Raw genomic sequence first — 22,137 nt, 5'->3', positions numbered from 1 at the left:
CTAATCCCTTCCCTTGGAGGAGCCCATTGAGCTTTGCAGCCATTAGATCCTCAGACCCCTATTCCCCACCTTCAGGTGGGGCATTATTACTCCCATTTTACAGGGGGGAAACTGAGGCATAGACTTGCCCAGGGTCACGTGGTGTATTTGTGTGTCTGTGACTTGGCTAGGATAGAACCAAGACCTCCTAACCAGCCCCCATCGTTTGCTTTAACGACATGGTGCTCCTTCCCACAGACTGGTATTGGATGAACTCCCATTCTTCCCATCCCCCACCCACCCATATGGCTACCTGTCCTGCCATGAACCCCCTCTCCCATGCTCCCCGTTGTGTGAAAGAGGCAGGGATTGCATCTTTCTCCCTGGGACTGCCATAATGCTCAGAGTATCAGCTCCAGCTGCCGTTGCTGGGTGACTGGCATGGCAACATCCGGTCTCGCAAAATGGGGCCTCCGAGCTGTCCTCAGTGGTCTCCTAGAACCCGTGTCAGGGGACTGGGCCCGCCCAGAGGAATGAGCACCCTTCTGGAAGCCCTGAGTGGCAGCTGTTACTCGGGGTGATGTCTTACAGGGGAACTGAGTTCTAATGTAAAACCTTCCGAAAAGTTACGTGTTAAAAAAGAGGAGGGAGGAGTTAGGTGCAAAGGGGCTTAAACTCCCCACCCCGCAGCACGGCTAACCGTCCCCCCCCGCCCCGGATGGAAATTGAGTGGGGTTCAGCTCCCCACCCCACGGAACGGATCACATGCACACACCCCGCGGCTCCAGGGTGAGCTCCCTGCGCTCAGGAGCAGCGCGCTTGTTTGCTCAGCTAATAGAAAGCACATGGGCAGCACAGCCAGGCCCGGCGACAGCTGTTGGGAATGAGTCATTTGGGACGCAAACAGGAATCGAACGCTGGCTGCTCCCTAGGCAGAGCCTGTCCGCTGCTCCTTCCAGGGGGTGGCTGAGAATTCCGGAGCTCCCCCCCGCCCCACACTGACTCACTTCCTCTGACCTTGGCAGGAGCACTGTGCAGAGGGGGCCAATTTTAGTGCCTTGGGGCTATGTAGGGTCTAAGCCTCACGCTCCTCTTCAATCTGACCCCTGCAGGCAGAGTGAGTCTGTGGTTGATGTGCGGGGCCGGAGGGGGAAGCCACACAGAGGTCTCCAAGCCCTGGATGGAGGTAAATAGCACGTTGTAGTAGCATATTCAGCAAGCGGCAATGCAAAGCCCAGGCTAATGCACAGAGGAGAAGGGGGAATACGTGCGCTGGCTGGGAAATCGCTGCACGCTCGGAGCCAGCGGAGAGATGGCTGCTGACTATACATCCCCACTGTTCAAGATTTTGTTAACTGTTTGTCCACATCTCTTGCTGGCCCCTGTTCATCTCCTGCCACTCTTCCCAGAGCTTCACCCACCACGCTTCCAAGCTGAAAGCAGCCTGGCCTGCCTCCTCGATGGCCTGGTTTTCTTTCTTTCTTTCTTTTGGCCTGGTCTGAGGGAACCAGTGCCTGTTTCAAAGGCTGATCTCTCAGGAGCTAGCAAGGCGAGGAATTCAGGCCATGGGGCGCTGGGAAGCTCAGCTTTCCAAGGAAGCAAAACTGTTTTCCTACTTTCTGGGAAGTCACAGGACGTTAGTCCCTAAGATCCCAAGATCTGGGCAATACTGTGGCATATTTGCGTCCCATGCTTGCTGAATCCCATTCTAACCCCTCCTGTCCACCACTGCTGCTCTCCCTCTCTGAGTGCTGGGGGTCTCTGGTCTAATGGAACAGAAGAGACAAGCAGAGGGGTGGGAGCTGGCAGCAGCAGAGGCAGGGTAAGTGAAGGAAACCCTAAAGAAAGAGAAGGGGGGAGAGACCCTTCTAGACCTCGCTGAGGCTTTTGCCATAAAATAGAAGTTTCTGAAGCTTTTTAAAGCTGGAGCATGGTTCATTCCTCCCCCCGCCACCCCACCCCCGGCCGCCCACTTAAAAAAAACCTGGCTGCGGTTGTAGCGGCAATAAGCTACAGGCTGGGGGGAGAAAAGTTGACACCTGCTGCCTTCTCGATCCATCCCTGGCTCCCAGGGGCTCACACCTGGAGCCGTGTGTCAGACGGAGGAATTTTAACGGTGGCACATGAAATGTGAATGGTGTCGCAGCAGCCCTGTGGTGGGGATGAGCTCTGCAGTCGGAGAGTGGGGACTCTCCTGTTCCGGCAGGCCATCCCTTCAGCCTCTCTGAGGGGAGCTGTCCGCTCCCTCAGCAGATCTGTGCAGTCATCTGTCGAGGCCTGTCTCCCCCCTCCCCGCCACTCTCCTTTGCCCTTCTGCACTGCCGCCACCCTCACAATCAGGCCTGGCAGGTGGGACGTCGTTGCCGTAGCCAGCGCAATATGGCACAGATGAAAAGCACTTGCTGTGTCTCCCTTCTTCCTTAAACCCCTGCATTCCTCCTGCGGCCTCCGGGCTGCCTGGAGACGGCACTCAGCTGTCACCGGATAATAGGCCTCGAGTCCTAATTACAAATCTCCCTGGCTTGATCAGAGGGCGTCTGGGCAGTTCCATCTGGATCGCTTCTCCGGGGCTGGGGAGGGGGGGGAGGAGAAACTCCACACAAGAGCTCAGATACTCAGAAGCATTCAGGCCTCCAGCCTGAGACAAAAATAATCAGCCAGCTCCAGGGGGCAGAGGGCCTCGGGGAGGCTGGCTGGAGTCGAGGATCTGCAGCGGCACATAATGAGCCATGCAGCCCTCACCCAGCCAGCACATCCTCACGCACGCTGAACTGTAAAGGGCAGCTGGACTTGATCCAAATGCACCTCCTTCGGGCCATCCATCAATCCTTCTTGAGCTCCCCCTGGACTTGCTACAGGGAGGGCAAGCTTAAGGGGGTTCATTAGCTGTAGTGTTGGCAGCAGCGAGTTTGTAAGACCCGCAGAAATTTCCATGACAATGCATTGGTTCTGCATTGAGGCACCTGCAGTGAGCCCTTCCCTAGCCACGTATCCCTCTAGCCGACTGCCCTCTCTTCGGGCAGGGAGCCCCACACTGTGTTCTCAGCCCTCCCTCAGGGCTGGGGCTGGTTGGACCCTAATGGGGTCTCAGGCAATTAGCTCTCCCCGGAGTGTGTGGCACTTGGAGGGTGAAAGGATTGTGGCAGAGCCGCTCAGAGCCTTTTAGCATTCTCCCTCCGCCAGGGAAACAATCAGGTCTGGGTAACGATCCGAAGGGAGTTTGGACCTTGGTGTGAGCGTGTGCAGGAGCGGAAGGGCAGGCTCAGGACCTACAAGACGGAAGCCAAATACATAGCCTCCGTTTGTGTGTACGTTGGGGGTGAATTGTGTGAGTTTGAGGGGAGGCTGAGGGGTGTTTCTCTGTGTGTGTCAGTTTGCACGTCCATCTGTCTGGTGAGGAGTGGCGGGAGATTAGAATGTTTGAGCTTCTGAATTTAGGACCCAGTGCCTGCTGGGTAAAGCCAGGGCCTAAACATGCATTCATGCTAATAAAGGGCATAAAATTCTCTCTGAAAGTGCAGCCCTGATATGTGTAGTGATAACTGACGGGCAAGTCATATCTCAGCAGCACAGGGAATCAGGCAGGCATCTTTCTCTTGCAGCCGTGGGGAGCAGCAGGGATGCTTTGCTGGACCCGACTCCTCACTCTCTAGCTAAGAATACTTAATGGGGTATGTGCGGAGACAGCTGATGCCCTGGTTAGGGTACCGATCAACTGACCGACGCTCACCCATGAGAGACTGCAGTGGGGCTAACCCCAATTCCCTCACTGGTAAATTCTCTCTTTATCCATAGCACTACAGCCCCTCTGTCTTGTTTTTAAATAAAAGGGGGTGCTGTTCCTTTAAACCCCGTAGAATAACCCACTGACTCACACAGGGCATAGAGGGGACTGAAGCAGAAATGAATGTGGGGAGAGGAAAGATCACTCCCCCTGGTGTTAACCCAGAGGGGCAGGTTCTGTTTTTCCACACACACCCCCACACACTCCACAAAGCTTCCTGGGAGTTATCTGAGGCCAGGGATGTGGTGGCTGCTACTGCCGCCACCGCTCCTGCTCCTCTTCCGCTGGGTTTAACCCAAGGTCAAGTAACATCATGGCATTTCCAGCCTCGTGAGCTCTTGAGAGATTTAATTTTCAAAGCGCTCCCAACATCCCCTAGGATAGACCTTGGCTGGGGTCCAGGACCCATGACCGCCAAAAGGATTTGCGTTAGGCCGGTCCAACAATGAGAGCTTGCTCTCTCTGTTCCAGCCCAGAGAGAAAGAAAAGAAGCAACACAGTGGGGGAGGAGTGGGGACCCGGGACCCTTTTGGCCTTTAGCAGGCTTAGCAATGCCTGCAGCAAAGCGTAACCTACAGTTGACACAATAATAAAGCACATGAGGATGAGATGCATGTGAACAGAGTCTTGTCCCCTCAGAGACAGCTGCTGAAAATCTGCTGCCCAGCGCCGACATGGGGGCAAGGATTTTCCTTCTCCTATTTTGAAACAAGGGAGAAGGGAAATATTTTTGGGCTGATTTATAATGCTCAAGAAAGTGAAGGGCTGGAATCTTCCAACAGGCAGGGAAGCACTGTGCAAGCTGTCCTGCTCCCCTGCATCCACCCAACACTGCCAATGCCCCTCAGTTCTGACCACAGAATTCCCTGCTATGCCAGCCATGGACTCCCCCAAGTACAGCGCTTCTGAAACGCTTAAAAACGGGCTTACTACTCCTGCTATCTCAGTCCTAATCGGCAGCCCGCCCTGCTGTTCCATCCCACTGCTGCTCTGCCAATGCATCTCAATCTTGCAGCACCCATTGCTATTCCAGTCCTGCCGCTACCCCAAAATCTGCCAGTATCCATCCCTCTTAACTCACAAGACTCCCTGCTGGCTCTACCATACTTTTGTAGCAATTCTCTGCCATCCTAACCAGCAATATGCACAACATTCTAACTCTCTTGCTTCCCGACCAATAACAGCCCTGCTGTATTTCTTTGATGGGAACCTGCATAGTTCTTTTAATGGTTCCGAATACACTCTGCTATTCCAGTTCTGGGTCCCGCTCCCCCCTACCCTGGCTCTGCCAGGGCATCTCACTCTTAATCTCCTCTCCCTGAAGCTGAATGTTGGTCCTGACCCACAGCAATCCCTGCTTTTCCAGTGCTGGCCCACTCCTCTCTACAGGCTGCTGTTTAGTATGATCCAGCTGAATGGTGGTGGTTTTGAGACGTGGATAGTTGTCCAAGGGGAGCAGAGATGAGACCAGTTCATTTCACTAGAGGCAGACTCTGAATTTGGTCCTTGCTGTGATCAGGGGACACGGATCAGTGCCTTCAACCAGCTGGACCTCTTTCTTTTTCCTCTCCTGTCCTCTCATTCTCATCCTGTTTTTGTCTTGTCCCTTCCTTCGGGCTGGAGATGAGCCGATGCTACCTCTGATTCATGCCTGAACTGATGCAGCTGCTACTCTTCCAGCTGGTGGGAAGGAAAGGATGTGAGATGGATCCAGAGCTACCTGGGGGAAGGATCTGACCCAGGAGCTGTTGAAAGGGGAGAGGGACCCAACCCTGGAACTCAGAATGAGACTTTGTGCGTGTGTGACGGTCACCCTCTTGGCTGATATGCCTGGGGGCCCAGCGCAAAACCCCATGGCTGCCTCTGAAGACCATGAATCCAGCTTCCACAAGCCCAGGCTCATGGACACCCTACAGACCTTAAACCAGGCCTTCTCTGGCTCCAATCTCAGCACAGGTCTCACTAGGCTCTTGAACTAGGCCCTATAGCCTCCCCCGGCTCCAATCCCAGCTAGGGTTACCACCTCCGAGGTACAAAAATCTTCTGGGATGATCCCCTCAAGCTCATCAACTGGCCAGTGGGCAGCATGTACTGAGCCCCCTAACAGACTTCCCAGGACAGCCCCCTCAAACAAGGGACGATCCTGGACAGGTGGAAACCCTAACCTCAAGCCTGGCCCCACGGCCTTCTTGGGCCCCTATCCCTGCACAGGCCTCACTAGGCCCTGAGCCAGATAAACACGAGCTGCCATAGCTTGAGCCAAAGAGCTGAAGCTCTGTAGTGGGGGGCTGTGACAACTCAGAGCCTTGGTGGATTGGCACAGAGTGGGGACCTGTCACACCCCCTCACCAATGGGCTACATGTGTGTTCTGGGGAAGGGAAGATGATGTAGGCTGGGGGCTGTAAGGGTGGGGTGAGCCTGTGGAGCTTTGTAGAGGCCTGGGTGGTTGAGGTAGGTAGGTAGGACTGGAGAGCAGAATAGAGGGAGGTTGGTGCAGGCCTGGGGGCACAGTGTGGGGGCGGGAATGACCTGGAGGTAGCAGGCCCGGCCTGCTGCCAGAAAACTGTAGAGGGAGATAGTAGCCCCCAGCACTCTCAGGCAGAAGAGACCCCCAGGTTGGGCTAATGGTGCATGTCTGGGACGGTGCTCTGTGGGAGCAGGGGCTTCTCTAGAGGGACATGGCTGTGGGAATTGATGGGGGCATGGGGGACTGTGGGGTTTGTTGGGCGCAGGGGGGAGCTATGGGAATGGTGGGGGTGCAGGGCAGGTTGTGGGGATTGCAGGGGGCACTTGGGAGTCTATGGGGCTTGGGGATTGCTGGAGGCACCTGGTCCGTGGGGAATGAGGCTATGAGGAGCAGTGGCTTCTATAAGAACATAAGAACGGCCGTACCGGGTCAGACCAAAGGTCCATCTAGCCCAGTATCCTGTCTACCGACAGTGGCCAATGCCAGGTGCCCCAGAGGGAGTGAACCTAACAGGCAATGATCAAGTGATCTCTCTCCTGCCATCCATCTCCATCCTCTGACCAACAGAGGCTAGGGACACCATTCCTTACCCATCCTGGCTAATAGCCATTGATGGACTTAACCACCATGAATTTATCCAGTTCTCTTTTAAACCCTGTTATAGTTCTAGCCTTCACAACCTCCTCAGGCAAGGAGTTCCACAAGTTGACTGTGCGCTGCGTGAAGAAGAACTTCCTTTTATTTGTTTTAAACCTGCTGCCTATGGAGGATGGAGCTGGGGGGGATGCAGAGGGCCTGGGGGGTGGAGCTGTGGAGTGCAGGGGGTTCTGTGAGGGATGGGGCTGTGGGGATTGGAGGGGATGCAGGAGGGTCTGGAGCAAAGTGCTGGGGCAGGATGGAGCTGTGGGGACTGGAGGGGGGACAGGAGCGTCTGGGAAATGGGGCTGTGAAACTCAGAGGGTTCTCTAGGGGATAAAGCAGTTGAGGTGCAGGTGGTTCTGTGGGAGATGGGACTGGGGGGACGTAGGAGAGTCTGGGGCATAATGCTGTGGAGCTCTGGATTTTCTAGGGGATGGAACAGTTGGGGTGTAGATGGTTCTGTGGGAGATGGGGTTATGGAGATTGGGGGATGCAGTGGGGGCTGCTGGCAATGGGGCTGTGGGGCTGCAGGGGGTCTGTGGAGATTGGTAGGATGCAGGAGGGTCTGGGGCATAGTGCTGTGGGGGAGGGTGCTGGTTCTATTGGGGATAGGGCTTTGGGGGGGTGCAGGGAGTTCTGTGTGGGCAGTGGTGCTCTCTGGGGAAATGGGCGGCAGGGTTCTCTGGGGAGGCAAGGATTGATGGGGGCAATGGGGATTGATGGTGGCCTCCAAAGATTTGGATCCTTCTCAGACCCAAACATTAGTGTTGGAGGTGGCCCAGCGCTAGCACTCACAGCACAGGCTCTCCTGCCCTGCTGGGGTTTATTTGCTGCCTGTTTTGTGTGTCGGTGTGTGTGTGGGGTGTGTGTGTGTGTGTGCTCTGGGCCATGTTGGGGCAGCCCTAGCCCCTGCGAGCTCTCCCATCTCTCTGGGTCAGGTCTGGGCTCCCCTCCCCAGCCCTTCTCTCGGCTGGCCTGTCCCTCGCCCCCCGAGCTCCTGTGCATCTCTGGGCCTGGGCTGCCCCCCACCCCCAGCTCGCTCTTGTGTGTCGCTGGGCTGGGCCCTCCACCCCCCTGGGCTGTGCAGTGAATGGATGGTCTTTGCATATCTGGTTTTATTGTACTCCCTGGGCAGGCCGACAGGCAGGCCAGGAGTAAGGGAGAAGGAGACAATTCTTTTAGATGTTGCCTGTCACAAGGCAGGAGGCGGGTTGAGGTTGGGGGGGGGGGGGAATGGGTCCTGCAAAGTCTAAAATCCTCCTGTCTTTCTATGGGCCATGATTCAGTGCAAAGCCCAAACCAGAGGTGGTTTTGGTTTTGACCTTGGCAAATGTAAACATGCCGACTGAGGTTTTGCCCCAGCCGCCCACGCTCCCCCTCTAGCTGTAGTTCTTCGTCCTGCCATCCCTGACGGCTCCCCTGCCAGGCAAAGGCAGCAGGAAGCGGGAAGCTGTTCCTCCCCAGATGGGCTTTAACGCTCGCCTGCAGCAGCCAGCCAGGGGGTGAGCTGTCTCAGACGCACTCAAACCACGGCTTCCTTTTTAACTGGATTGTGCAGACCTCCATTGGAAGCGTCTCCGGAACCGCATCTTGGGCTCTCCACCAGAGTTAAAAACAGGAGCTTCCCCAGGCAGGGAGGAGAGCCGCTGGGTTTGTTGGAAGGCAAAGCAGCCAGATGGTGACAGAGAAGGGGAGGGAGACTGGAGGGGCTGCTGCTGCTGATCCCCCTTCCACATGTGCTTCTGCTGCTGCATTCACGCGTGAGAATGCCCCCAACACAGACATTGCTGTGGCAAACCATCCCTGCTGCAAAGGTCCTGGAGCTCGGGGGGGAGCAGCGGGGAAGGAGACTTGGCAGGAAGTACTGGAATAATAAGCGATGCAAATATTCCTCGTTTTCCTTTGGAAAATTAGGGCTAATGTTAACTGGGTCAGAGAGGGACTCAAGCCGCAGAACCTGGATCTGATTTGCAAATCCCCTCAAAGTCTGAAGGGGCGCTGAGGGCCAGGCTTTGTGTTCAAGCCCCATTCTCCATTAGCCACGTAACAAACAGCTGGGGGGGGGGGCAGCGTCCTCTTTTATTCTTGTGATTTGTTGCAATGTGAGTTTCACTGAAAAGATCAGCGGGGGGGGGATCACCCCTGCAGAGACCTGGAAGTGCTGGGGTCGCAGCGGGACATAGGGAGCTAGCTAAAGGAATCCCAGGGCAGGGAAGGGCTTTCAATAGGGCTGTTGCTGAGGTGGAAAACTGGGTGTGGTGCTGGCTATAAAGTCCTCTTCTTGGAATGACTTTGGGGCCAGTTCCTCCCTGCATATGAGCAAGGGTGGCTCTAGGCATTTTGCCGCCCCAAGCACGGCAGGCAGGCTGCCTTTGGCGGCTTGCCTGCGGAGGGTCCGCTGGCAAGCCTGCGGGAGGTCCGCCAAAGCCGTGGGACCAGCAGACCCTCCGCAGGCAAGCCGCCGAAGGCTGCCTGCCTGCCGCCCTCGCGGTGCCAGCAGAGCGCCCCCCACAGCTTGCCACCCCAAGCATGTGCTTGGCGTGCTGGGGCCTGGAGCCGCCCCTGCATATGAGCTGGACAGGGACAGAGATGGACGCACGCTGGTGACTTTGTATCACAACAGGGCCACTAAATGCCTGAGCACAATGCTGAAAATTTACCCAGTATGGTTTTTGATTGTCCGTATACCACGTCCCTTTAAAGGGGGCTCAGGGGCTGTACTGGGGGCAGAAGTGGGGAGAGCTCGGCGCAGATCAAGGATAAGCTATGAATATGCTCCAAGCTATACCTACTGTATGGAGCCACAATGGCTTCTAAGTTTCCTAACGGCTGCAGCAAGGGGTACTTAACCCCCCCTCCCCCAAAAAAAACCCATGAGAGGAGAGGGGGACCAAAATATGGAACACCTCGTAAAGCCAGGGAGGTAGGAAGCAGACCAAGCAATGCCAGCCATGGCTTAAACGCGCAGGAGGCCGACTGTACAGTACATAAAGCCCAGGGAATCGGCCCAGGATGCTAGCTAATGAGCTTTTTAATTAGCTGCAATTGCAGGCAAGGTTTAAAACCCAAATAAATAAGTAAATTAAAGATTTAAAAGGCTGAACCCAATTAATGTGGGGTCAGCCCCTAAAATATTAAAATGCCAGGAGAGCTAACTTTACAGTGAGCTCCCAGTGCTAAAGTGGCTCTGCCCCTTTAAGGAGGCAGGAGGCTCCTGTTTTTCTGGTCTGAAGCCCTCTGGCTGGAACATGCCATCTGCAGAGATCCATAAATCATCCTGCGCTCAGCAGTCTGGAGTCCAGCAGGGTCTCCGTGTGTCCTGGCCTTCGCCTGGAACCTGCAGGGTGTTCTCTGCAAATGGAAGGAGCCAGCCAGGCACTCCTCTTGGCCAGCATCCAGCTGTTCTCCCCAGCTGATCCAGCCGCATCCCAGGAGGCAGTGGGAGTTGGGGCCAGGAAACTTGCGGTCAGCTTGGAAGCCCTCGCTGGGCTGCTCTACAGCCGTGAATGCTTTTATGCAGCTAGTCAAGTCTGCTTACATTATGGTGAATGATAGCCGGGGGGGGGGGGCAATTGTCCCTCCGCATCCTGAGTCCTGATGCCTCATGGCACCCCTACTCCTAAAAGAATAGACTGGCAGGGTCTGATTCCTCTCTGATGTGCCCCTTGTGTCATACCCACTTTGGGGTGTAATGGCACCATTCTGAGCTGCTAGCATTCGGCGCCCATGCGGCGTGATGCAGGGTGCAAGGCTGTGTAGGGCTGGCCTCTGACGCTACTGCCAATATTGTCTCACCTGTACCAGATCTGGGGAAGGGAGGTGTCTGTGGGCCATGTGGTGCCAGCCAAACCTCCCTCCTATGGAGCAGGTGTGCAACACGCCACCGCCACGCCAAGGGATCGGGGTCAAAAGCTCAAGCTGGGACTCTGCAGAGGCAGTGGACTCAGTCCCCAGTGTGCAGGGAGCACCATCAAGTTTTAGAGCCTGCTTCCCCAGTCTCTCCTAGCCTCCTTCCACCCTCAGGGCTGAAGGGGTGCCTTAGCCTCTGTACCAGGGTGACTCCCTCTCGATTGGGTTATGAGCCTGCTGCCTCTGCAGCGTCCCTTCTTGAGCTTCAAACTTGCGTCCCAGGCCTGGGTGGCACGTCGCACCCGCACAAGGCTGTGCTGAGCCGGAGTTGGAGCTTTGCTTTGGAATGGAGTCATCCAGGCTTTTCTTCTTTGAACTGCCAGCACTTGACAAGCCCAGGGTGTGTGGGGATGGGAGCTGGCGGGGGGCTGGAATTTGTGACCAGGGTTTAAGTTTTATTATTATTATTTGGGTCTGAAATTGCCAACGGGCTTATCTGCGAAGACCCATCAGGAGTGGGTCCAGAGCAGAGGGCCCATTGGGAGCCCTAAGCAGGAATATTTTTGGCCTCTGCTCATGCAACATATAATAAAAAATGAATAAGGAGCCACTTTGAGCTGCTCGGGGCCCTAAGCTATTGCTTAGTCTGCTTGTGCCTCGCGCCGGCTCTGGTCTGAAGGATCAAATTCTGCTGGCAGTGGCACCACTGTAAATCTGGAATAACTCCATTAAAGCCAGCGATGTACCTCTGGATTGACACTGATGTAACGGGAGCAAAATTTGGGCCAATGTAATCAGAGGCTGGCGAGACATTAATGCGGGTGAGGCTGCGGGGGGCGGCGTGAAGATGGAGCAGTTGCCACCCCAGCTGCCTTGAGCCATCACTCAGCAGCTGCGGCCCTGCGGGGCGGGCCATGTTTGCTGTATCCTTAGCAATTATTAAGGCTCATGTCATGGTTCAGGGGGCAGCAAAACCGATAAAAGGCACCGAGAAATCCAGTTTATTTTTAGGGCTGTTTTGGTTTTAAATTCTTGCAGCTGGGGAGGGTGATTGATGGATGGATGCAGCTCCTTGCCACGCAGCCAAAGTTATAGCCACTTCAGATGACATTAGGTCGTTGTTTTCAGCTGTTGTCACAACCCACATTGTCTTCGTGATAAACTGCCCACCAGGGTTTGCCACTAGTGATTTTGATGCTGGGAGCCTCTGGACTGCACGTGGACGTGACAGATTCTCGTACAGTCCCAGGGACGCCTTCGCTGGCATGTTTAGAATAAGTGACATGTTGGGCTGTGTATGAGATGAGAGTGTCTCAGTGCAAAGGTCAGAGGGTCACATTCTGCTCTCATGATCCAAGTGTCAAGTAAAAGTAGAAATTGACCCAAGGGACGAGATTCAGACCCCTTTCTGCCTCTCTCTTAGCACAAAGGGCTTGAAAGCTGCCTTAACAGGGCAGCGGAGGATTATACTTGTACTGGGGCATTGCCAGTCCTCCACCACCCGCTTCTTGGCACTCCATGCATAAAGCAATCCTGAGCTAGTGGAATGTCCACTAAGGGGCTGTTATAGCCACAGTAGGCTAGAGCAACCCCGAGGCTGCTCTTAATGATGGAAGGGGCTGAATGGACTGGGGAATGTGCAAGTGGCTTTAAACCACCTTGGACCCCTACCTTGGTTGCTGAGATTAGCACCAACTGTACTGGATTTGAGGGTAAGCTCGCCAGGACAAGGGCTGCCTCTCATGATGTGTCCGTACAGCTCCTAGCGCACTGGGGCTCTGATCTCAGTTGAGGCCTCTAGGTGATACTGTAATACAAATAACAATAATCATCTGGCCCACAGTGTTTAGAAGTGAAGGAATGTGTTTGTCTATAATAATGATACTCCATCAGTGTCTTTTGTCTGAGGATCTCTAACAGCTTTGCAAATATGAATTGATTAAACTTTGCTGCAACCTTTCAGGTAGGTAAGTTTTATTGTCCTATAGGGAGGTTGAAGCACAAAGGAAATTAAGTGACATGCAGAGCTGGGAATAGAACCCAGGAGTCCTGGCACACAGTTCCCATGTTTTAACCCCTAGAGGACATGCTCCGTCTTGCACAAGGGACCTGGAACTCCACAAAGCGCTGGGTGAGATACCTGCCGTGTGGTAAGGGTGTAATGGCTTAGCAGCTTGTACCCGTCTCTGTTACCAGAGTCGTGGGTCTCCACAGATCTTTGTCAGTGCATCTCCGTCCATACTGCAGCACCCTCTTCTGTCCCAGAACTGGATCAGACATTGCTTTTGGGGCCAAGGCATTCACGTCTACAAGGCACCAGGCAAAATAAGCTCATCAGACTGGCTTCACTGGTGTGGATGCAAGTAGAGCTTGAACCCAGGTGTCCAGGAGGTGCATGCACCCCTTCCGCTCTGCAGCAGGCCCCCCCCTTTGGAAAGTAATGGGCAGTAACTTACAAGTTCAGGGCTGGTAGAGTTCGGATGCCAGGAGTTTGGATACATGACGGGGGCCTGAATGGGTTTGTTCAAATGATGATTTTCTGTAGCTAGTGAAAAGGGGAGATTGCGGGGGGGGGGGGGGGGAGAAGAACCCAGCCCCCAGCAGCCTTGAAAGCGATCCACAAACGACTGCTGTCTCCGCACTGATGGATTTGCTGTCACCTCTTGCTGGCACGAGGTGACAGATTTCCCTGTCGGACGAAGCCAAAACCAATAGCCATCCATCACTGTGCGGACGGACAGGCGTAGGAGGGAGGCGGGGGAGGGGAATAAGAAAGCGCTGGCCAAATGCTTCCCTGTCAGTGCTGGGTGACGGCAAAATCGACCCCATGTGCACCGAGGGTGGGAATGCCGCTGCCTGTCGTGAAAGAGGAGGGGGTTTGGGGAATGGGGTATGCAGGGCTGGGCTGTTTTCGGTGGGGAGGGGGATTTACTTGGAGAGTCCGTCAGGGACTTGTGCTGACATGGGGGCCGCCTCCTAGAGCTGCTGGCTTTTGTGGTCTGTCCTTCCTGCGTGACAGTTACCAGCCGATGGGAGGACAGGTTGCCACTGGGGTGACGCTGGACCAAAGCACTGCTGAGCAGCAAGCCAGCTCTGCCGCCTCCATGCATTAGCAGGGGAAACAGAACCCGGGATCTCTCTCTCTCGGGCACCCCATGTGCAGGAGGCTTCTGCTCCTTCTGTCCATTTTTTAGTGTGTTGCAGAGATCCTACAAAATGCAACCATTTAACTACTGGCTCCGTGCTGGTTAAAGGTCCCTATCCTGGCTTTTGACCCTTTCTGCCATGAGTGGTGCAAATAAACCGAAGACAAGTCTCTGCCCACCCTGAGCTGTGTTGCTGGGCAGGACAAAGTACCATCTCTGCAGCCTCCGAGCCATCCCCAGCGGCAGGATGAGTTCTATTTCTCATAGCCTCACTCCCAGCTCTGGGCAGATCGGTACTTGGAGGAAGATAAAAATGGCAGGAGTGAAAGACAAGAAAGAAATGATCCTTTTGTAAACTATTCTCTTTGCCCAGGGGCTCAGAGACTGGTCCACTAGCAGCGGGGCGTGCACTCAGTAGTATTTAAGGGTGCAGACCCCTCTTGACCTCTAAGGATGCCTGACTTGAAAACGAATTCCATCGTTGGAGTTGCTCATTTGTGTTCATGAGTGCTAGTGGGTGCACAAACAATGAAAGGCTGTGTATTGAAAATGTGTCCCTCTGTGTCCAGACAGGCACCTGCTAGCCCTCTCCAAGCCAGGCCCGATGGCAGCAAAGGATCTTTTCCCCACCTTTCACATCCTTGGAATCACATCCCGTCTAACGTGGTGGCAGCTATCTCTGAGCTTTGCCTGATCCCGGGACAAGTAGCTCTGTTCCTATGCTCAGTTCACTCTTAGCCTCATCCAGGGCAGGCAAGGAAGCCGTGTCCCTTACTTCCGAGTCCCCTCTGAGCTGTGGCAGGCAAAGCAACCTGATTTTTTTTCCTCCCTTGACATCTCTGCTTCTTTGAGATTCCTCCATCCTCTGGTGTATTACATATGTCTGGTCAGAACTGGCTTGTAAGCACTTGGGGCAGGGACTGTTTCATATGCTGTGTATGGATAGTACTGAGCTCAGTGAAAACAATGTTGATTCCTAGCTGTGTCCAGTGCCTGGAAGCTAACCTGATCCCTACTCTCATTGCCCTCTGAGCTGTATCTGACACTGCTTGTCCCTTGCTCTCTGCACCTCTACAGTCTTGTTCTGTCTTGCATTTAAATCTTACTGCCATGCTGCACCTATCGGGCATCTAGCTTTAGGGTGTCTTGACAGATGGTTCTTATCTAGAACACAGGGCAACTGCCCCCCCCCCCCCCCGTGGCCCTGTGAACAGTGACGCCAACCTCTACCAGCTCCCTCCCGGCAAAATTCAGAGTCTCAGCCAGTGAGGCAGTGCCTGTCAATATGGGACGCAGCGCTGGCCCGTCTGTGATCACACAGGGCAGCTGGAATGTTTCTTGTTTGGAGGATGGTGGCTTTAGAGGAGCAACAGATGACAGAGAACAGGCAACAATGGAGAGCGCTCAGTTCTCCCCCTTCTGCTCTGCTTTGGGGAATAACTCCTGGAGGCCTGGCAGAAATGACACCTTGCCTTGATGCAATTCATGCCTGACCAGCACCTCTCTACTCATGACAGAGGGGAGCTAGAAAACAGAAGCATTCATTTGCTCGAGCACCTTTGGTAGCTCTGATGTGGGAAGGAGGGGGACCTGGAAGCACCTATTCCATCTCTAAAAATATCAACTAAGTTCTGTCTGGTAAGCTAGCCTCCAGCTCAGCATAGTGGGTGAGCCACTGAAGACATCTGGTAGTGCACTAGGCCTGGGAGTATCCCCTAAGCCACCCCCGTGTAAACCTTTCTAGCTAATCTTGGCCTTGCGGGAGGGTGAGATGGTGGTAAAGAGACTTTGCTCTCAGAGATAAGAGTCAGAACGTTTGCCTGAGGTCTTTTCCAAGCCCTGGAATAAACCACAAACCTAACCCCACACAGATGCTGAAAATGCTCTGACGGGGCTCAGCTATTTCCAAAACTCCCCTCTTGCCACCAGACTGCCGACACTCCACAAAAGGTGTGGGGGAAACGCTGTTCTCTGTGCAGCAGCCCAGTCACTGACTGGCCATATGTGATCTCTACCCTTTCACCTCTAGGCAGGCAGAGCCAGGCATGTGCCTCTGCCTCTGTGAGGCATGGGAGAATTGGAGGGGTTCTGAGTCTGGTTTTTGCATCTGGGACACATTTATATTTCCCCTCGATCTCCAGGTAGATTGAAAATGCAGCAGAAAGGTTCTCCCTCTCCTCTTAGCGCCTGCTCCTACTGACATCTCAGGGAAAACGCCCATTGACATGACTGGGAATGGGGACCCATCGTTGGCAGGGAAGGTGGTGTCTTTAGGAGGGAAAGGGTGGTCATGGACTAAAGCACAGGCCTTGGAGACCTGCGTTCTGCTTATCTCTGCCACAGACTCACCATGAGGCCTTGGCTAAGTCATTTCACTTCTCTGCTTTACTTCCCAACCATGCAGTGGTATTGATGTTGAATTTTTTAGTTTTTTTAAAATGCTTGAGGTCCTCACAGTGTATAATGCTTTGCAGCTAAGGGCATAGTACCGTTGTTGTTGTTGTTGTTTTATTTTATTATGATTTTTAATCAGTTATGACACTGGAAAAGCCTCAACTTGATCTTCCTTAAAATTGCTATAAAAAATCTTCCGTTTTCTAAAATCTTAAATTCCTCTCTCTTACTCGTTCATAAATCGGTCAGTTTTTTCAACTAGAAAATTTTAAATTAAAACACACATACATATACACTCTCTCCTCCCTCCCTGCCCCCAAGACCTACACAAAAACACTGTTTTGTACTCCTACGTGCCCTCTGCTGGCAGCCCTGCAGTCAAAGCTAATGATCTGATCTATTCCCAGAGCTCTGCTGAAATTCTCCTTGGTCATGATGCACAAACAAGGAAGCGAACCCAAGAAGCTGTGTTAATTTCATGCCTCTTTAGAAACAACCAGGGACCAGGAGTGGCACAGGGAGAAAGAATGGTCAACAAACTGAGAAGGACAAAGGGCCAGATTTACAAAGATACTTGGGTGCCTAAAGAACACACAGATACCTAGAGGGATTCACAAAAGCACCTGATCAGGTTGGGCACCTAACTCCCAATGAAAGTCAGTGTGGGTCAGGTGCCTAATTCACTTAGTGTTGAAAATCCTTTTAGGCAACAAACTTCTGAGGGTGTGCATCTTAAGGCACTTAAGTACCTTTGCACCTCTGGCCCAAAGTCTTTTATGGAGAGTTTATTTTTGAGCTTCTACGTAACTCTGACAAAGAACAAGGGGGAACCCGAGCTGTCTGTTGAAAAGTAAAGATCATGAGAGTGTCTCTTTAAACGGAATTAGCGCGCATAAAGCTTGGGCTGCCGCCGCAGCTCTGCTTGCTCCCAGGCCTCAGCCTTTGCATCTGTTTTTTCATTTGTGAAGGGCTAATGTGCTCTGACACTGCACCCCTCTGGGACGCTGCCGATAGGCACTGTCAATATTTCCTTCAAAAAAAACCTCCCAAAGCCTTTAAAGAAGTGCTTTTCGATATGTGTTTTAAAAAAATTAAGTTACTGAGCACGCAAGCTGGAAGCCCCAGCCTGGAGAAAATGATGTTCTTGATTTGCCTTCCAGACTGCCTCTAATCCAGGAGACCATTTCTTATTCTCCCACACAGAAAAACCCCATAGGGAATGTGACTACTCACCATCCTTCATGGCAGCTGCCAGCCTAGATCAAATCAACGACGGCCAGGCTGCAGCACAGCAACCCCAAGAGTTCCATCATCACAAGTCAGGCCCACAAAATCATGAGATTGGCTTAAACAATCATGAGATTTTTTTTTTAAATGATACAGTTGGGGGCTTTTTTATTTGCCCTCTGGGTTTTGAGCATTTGGTGGGGTGGGCGGAGGCGTGTGTCATGGTTTTAAGACTTTCTTGACACTGATGAGAGCTAAGAACATTTTTTTCCTGTGAAAGATAAGTTTTTCACATAATCACAGGACTCCAGGAGCTGGGTTTTTTAGAAGAACCACCAAGTATCACGTGACTTGCGATAAAATCACAAGAGTTGGCAACATACAGTCTGGCATCCTGCCACGGGCACATACCAATAGCTTCAGAGGAAGGTGAAATTTGCCCCATTATGCTCCTAGCCAATCAGACAACACTGTATATTGGAGGCAGGTGATGGAGGGGAGGAATCTTTCCTAACCCCTTCAGGTAACTGGCCTACCCACAGACATTAATGTTAGTAAAGGAATTGTCCAGCAGAAATGTGTGTCACTGCAAGCCTGATACAGTGTCCATTGAAGTCCAGGGGAATCCTCTTCACTCAGGCCCTATGACCTCCCATGGCAATGAGTTCTCCACATTTAATGATACGCAGCACACCGGCCTTTTTAATTGCTTGAGCTATAGTTCCAAGGGTTGCATTCAGCCTTGTTCAGTGGGCCAGCATGAGGACAAAGCACAATTTCTTGAGCTGGGCTTAAATGGTGCACAGCCCTCTGCACAGGGGGGGAATTTCACCTTAGCAGAGTAGAGAGGCATGAGCTGCCCTTACAGAAGCCGTACTGGATTGGCACCCTTGGGTTATCCAAGTATTGTGCTGTTCTGCCCATAGTCAGACTTTCAGTCAGTTTCCCTCACACCAAAGTCAGCCTCACCAGTCTTAACTGCTGAGATTGAAAGACCTTTTTCATGTTAGTGATTTTCTAGTCTCCAGAAACAGTTGCTGTGCGTCTCTTTGTCTGCTTGTCCATTACTGAAGACTTTATACCCTTCTGAACCTGCAGATGAATAGCGTCTGGCCCCGCTGATTTACTGCCCTGGAGTTTCTCGAGTTGGTCCAAGGTTTCCTACTCTGAGATTTTGGTGTCTGTCGCTAAGGCCATCCTGCTTTCCTATGAAGAGGGCCTGTGGAATAGCAATCTGCCTGTTGTCCTCTGCAGTGAAAAGAGCCCTGAGAAATGCAATTCACTTCCCTGCTACTTTGCTAAAAGGGGCTAAAGGGTTTGCAATCATGCACGCATCTTGCTTCTAACGACACAGTTCATTGTTGTTGGGTATCTTTGACTATTTCTTCTCATATTCTCTTGCTACCTAACTTAACTACCAATTTGAATCTATTGTGGCATAGTTTATGTTCCAACCAACACATGCCATCTGGGCGTAACCACGCCTTTTCCAAGGATGCTGATTAAACCCCTGTACTTCTCCTCTGAACCATCCTGGTTTTACTGTACCTCCTTTAGTATTTGTTTCCCAGGGATTCGCAAACTGTCAGTGCCTCTTCTATGGTGTCCTAAATGGTCTGCAGCCCCGCTCAGTGGTGGTAGCCCTTCCTCCTGCTTTTAACCATTTTCCTTGGGGAGTCGACTAGTTAAGGCTGGCGTAGTTACAACCCATTGTTATTGCACCCCAACAGGTTCTTTTTTTGGTAATTTCTTTAATCCCTTTTAACGATGCTGCAGCAAGACCCCAATTGTTTTTCTACAACTTGTGTTTCTGTGAACAGGGATTTGTCAACAAATTCTACCCCATGATCAGCCCTGTCTTGAGATCGGGTTGTCTTTATCCTGTGGATGATGAAATGCCACAATACCACCTCCTGGGCAAAGACCAAGGAGGACACAGACCTGCACACCCATTATCATCTCTCTATGTACATGCTTCTGTGATCCCCCATTACCTTTGTATCTAATCAGCTCATAAGCAGTAATGAATGTATCTTCACAACACGTCTGTCATTGGGTAGGGAACTGTATTATCTCCATGTTACCAGTGGGGAACTGAGGCACTCCCCCAAGGTCACACAGGAAGCCTCTGGCAACGGTGAGAATTGAACCTAGGTCTCCTGCGTCTCAATCTAGTGCTGTAACCACTAAAGCACCCTTCTTTTTGAAACACTGTGTACAACGGCTTCTGGGCTGTACCCAAAGGGGACCGGCTGCAAGTGGCTGAGTGTGGGGTGTCTGTGGGATTAAAGCACGAGAACCCTGGGTTCATTCCAAGGCTTTCAGACAACCCCGCAATGTGCCATGTCTCAGCCCTGCTTAAGACATGCTCTGTTCAAACAAGGCAATGAGATTAAAGGGGAAGGTCCAGCCCAGAGCCCGTCCTCAGGCAGGATAGAAAATAGAACTAAGTGTGTTTTTCCCCAGCCTGGAGAGGCTCTCATGGCCAGAATGTCAGCTCAGATTTTGTGCGCTCTGTTCCCTAGTCCTGTTTCATTAACCCTTCCCTTGTGTGAACGCTGCAGACTGCATACAGCTCTCTGCCCTGCAGTCCATCCAGCTGCTAAAGAATCTTCCTCCCCTGCTGCTGCTCCAATCCTACTCACCTTCCAGAGCACTCTCTAATTCTGCCCTGCCATGTGTTCCCTAAATGTTAACTACCACGTCGCCCCTGTGTCTCCCTCACCACCTCTATCCCCGGCTAACATACACCTTCCATCACTACCTTAAAAACGTGCTCGGCTGGATCAGAGTCACTGTGGTATTGCAAATGGAAGGGCAGGGCTGGCAGGCGGCAGCTATTAATTCGAGTCCTGAGCCTGCTGTGTGATCAGGACTCGTGACAGGTCCTTTTCCATCTCTGTGCCTCATTTGCACCTGCTGTGAAATTTGGATAATGGTTCATACCCACCTTGTGCAACACGTTTTGAGACTGAGAAATTAAAAGAGCTATTGAAGCGCCAAGTCTTACCATTTGATTATTACTCAGGCCTTTCCTTTCCCATGGAGCCTTCCCCACAATGGCCAGGTCCCACTCTATACGCTCGTTTCAAACTTGTGGTAATGTCTCTTTGACACTTGCTAGACTCTGCATGTCCTTTGGGGGGAAGTACTTCCATTTTATCTTCAAAGCACTTTACAAACGCTAATCTGCACAATACCCCTGGAGTCAGGTGTTACACCCATTTTGCAAGAAGGAAAACAAAGACACAGAGCAGTTTGTTTAGACCTTGTGTTTGAGCTATTTTTAAATTGTTATAATCTGATAGTGAATGTTCCCCAGATTCTGAATCTTTCTGTCTTTTAATTTGCCACTCCCTTATTCTGAAACTAGAGTCACGGTTTGGGTAGGACCTACACAAACAATTTATGACATCCTTGTGCACTTTTTATTAATAACACTAATTTATTGTATAAAACTCTTCCCATTTTCTGGTTCTGCAGTGCCCAGTAAGATCAATTTCCCATAGTGCTGTGCTGCTGATAATTAATCAACAATAGTGGGGCACCAGCTAGGACATAAATCATAGAAAATCACACTGGTTCATCATCTGTCTTGAAACATAAGGCAAAAGTGAATTTAAAGGGCAAATTTGGCTGGAAAACTCCAGAGCTTCCAACAGAATATTTTAAAAAATCTAAACTAAGAAATAATTATAATATGCCAGTGTCTCTTCCTTTTACCCCCCACTTTTTTTGTCCCACCGGTAAATCCTGCCCCTCCTCTCCCTGTGTCTCCTGCTTTCATCCTACCCTCATTTGTCCTTCCTTGCCCTGTACGCTTAGAATGCTCTTTCTCCCGCAGGGTGAAATGCATCCCTGTGCAGAGGGGCCGGTCAAGGCTTGTGCACAATGTAAGTTTCACTTAACCCTGGAGTAGGAGTTTCTTCCTCTGTGTCCTGTATAGAATCAAGCCTTCAGTCAGCCCTGAAGAGACTGTTAATGATTGTCACCTGGTGCCTGTATGCTATTGAGCTGGTGCACCCTCTGCAAATGATCCCCATGGCTGACCTGGTGTATGTCTCACATTGCAGGCCGTGAATCTCCTGGATGTGCAAGCTCCAGTACAAGTGGAAGAGATCCAGGCAGTGTCAAGAACTAAAGGGATGGCTCGTCTCTCAGTTGAGATGTGGCAACAAGACTCAGACAAGCCTTTCTCCTTGGCTATCTCTTCAAGAACTGCCATGCACCGCACTGAAAGCACTGATATGGACAACAATTTCCAGACAAAGGGATGAAGGAGTAAGTAAAACGAACATTAGACAGAGATGCTGTGGGTACCATTAGCCATGAGGAGGCTGCCCGCTCTGCCATGGGCACAACATTACCCCAGCTAACACAAGCTGCCTGCGGCAGTGCCATGTCCCTTTTCACACTGTGACAGTAGTAAAGTGGTCATGATAGGGTTTAGTGGGTTACCCATAGTATTATGGGATGGAGCATGGCTCCACTATCCTGCCATTCTTCACCTCCTGTTTTAGTCAGTGGGAGTCTCCACCCCACACCACACACACTTGTAATACAGTTAAATAAAGCAGCAAGTTCCCAGCCTGCAATCTAGTGAGTAGACTTATTTTTGTTGTCACTTTACCAGTGACACTCTGGGACTCAG

General features: G+C 52.1%; 1 protein-coding gene across 1 annotated transcript in view; it reads left to right on the top strand.

Annotated features, from left to right (window-relative positions):
• RERE (arginine-glutamic acid dipeptide repeats) overlaps positions 1-21,799 on the top strand; it is a 449,440-nt gene extending 427,641 nt beyond the window's left edge. Inside the window, exon 22 of the mRNA XM_044996656.1 lies at positions 21,560-21,799. Coding sequence (XP_044852591.1) covers positions 21,560-21,566 — 7 coding nt within the window. The 3' untranslated portion in view covers positions 21,567-21,799. The remainder of the gene's footprint in view (positions 1-21,559) is intronic.
• The last annotated feature ends 338 nt before the right edge of the window (positions 21,800-22,137 follow it).

Source organism: Mauremys mutica, chromosome 21, assembly GCF_020497125.1.
Source record: "Mauremys mutica isolate MM-2020 ecotype Southern chromosome 21, ASM2049712v1, whole genome shotgun sequence".
Taxonomy (NCBI): Eukaryota; Metazoa; Chordata; order Testudines; family Geoemydidae; genus Mauremys; species Mauremys mutica.
The sequence above is the reverse complement of the archived record's forward strand: the minus strand, read 5'-3'. Positions and strand labels throughout refer to the sequence as shown.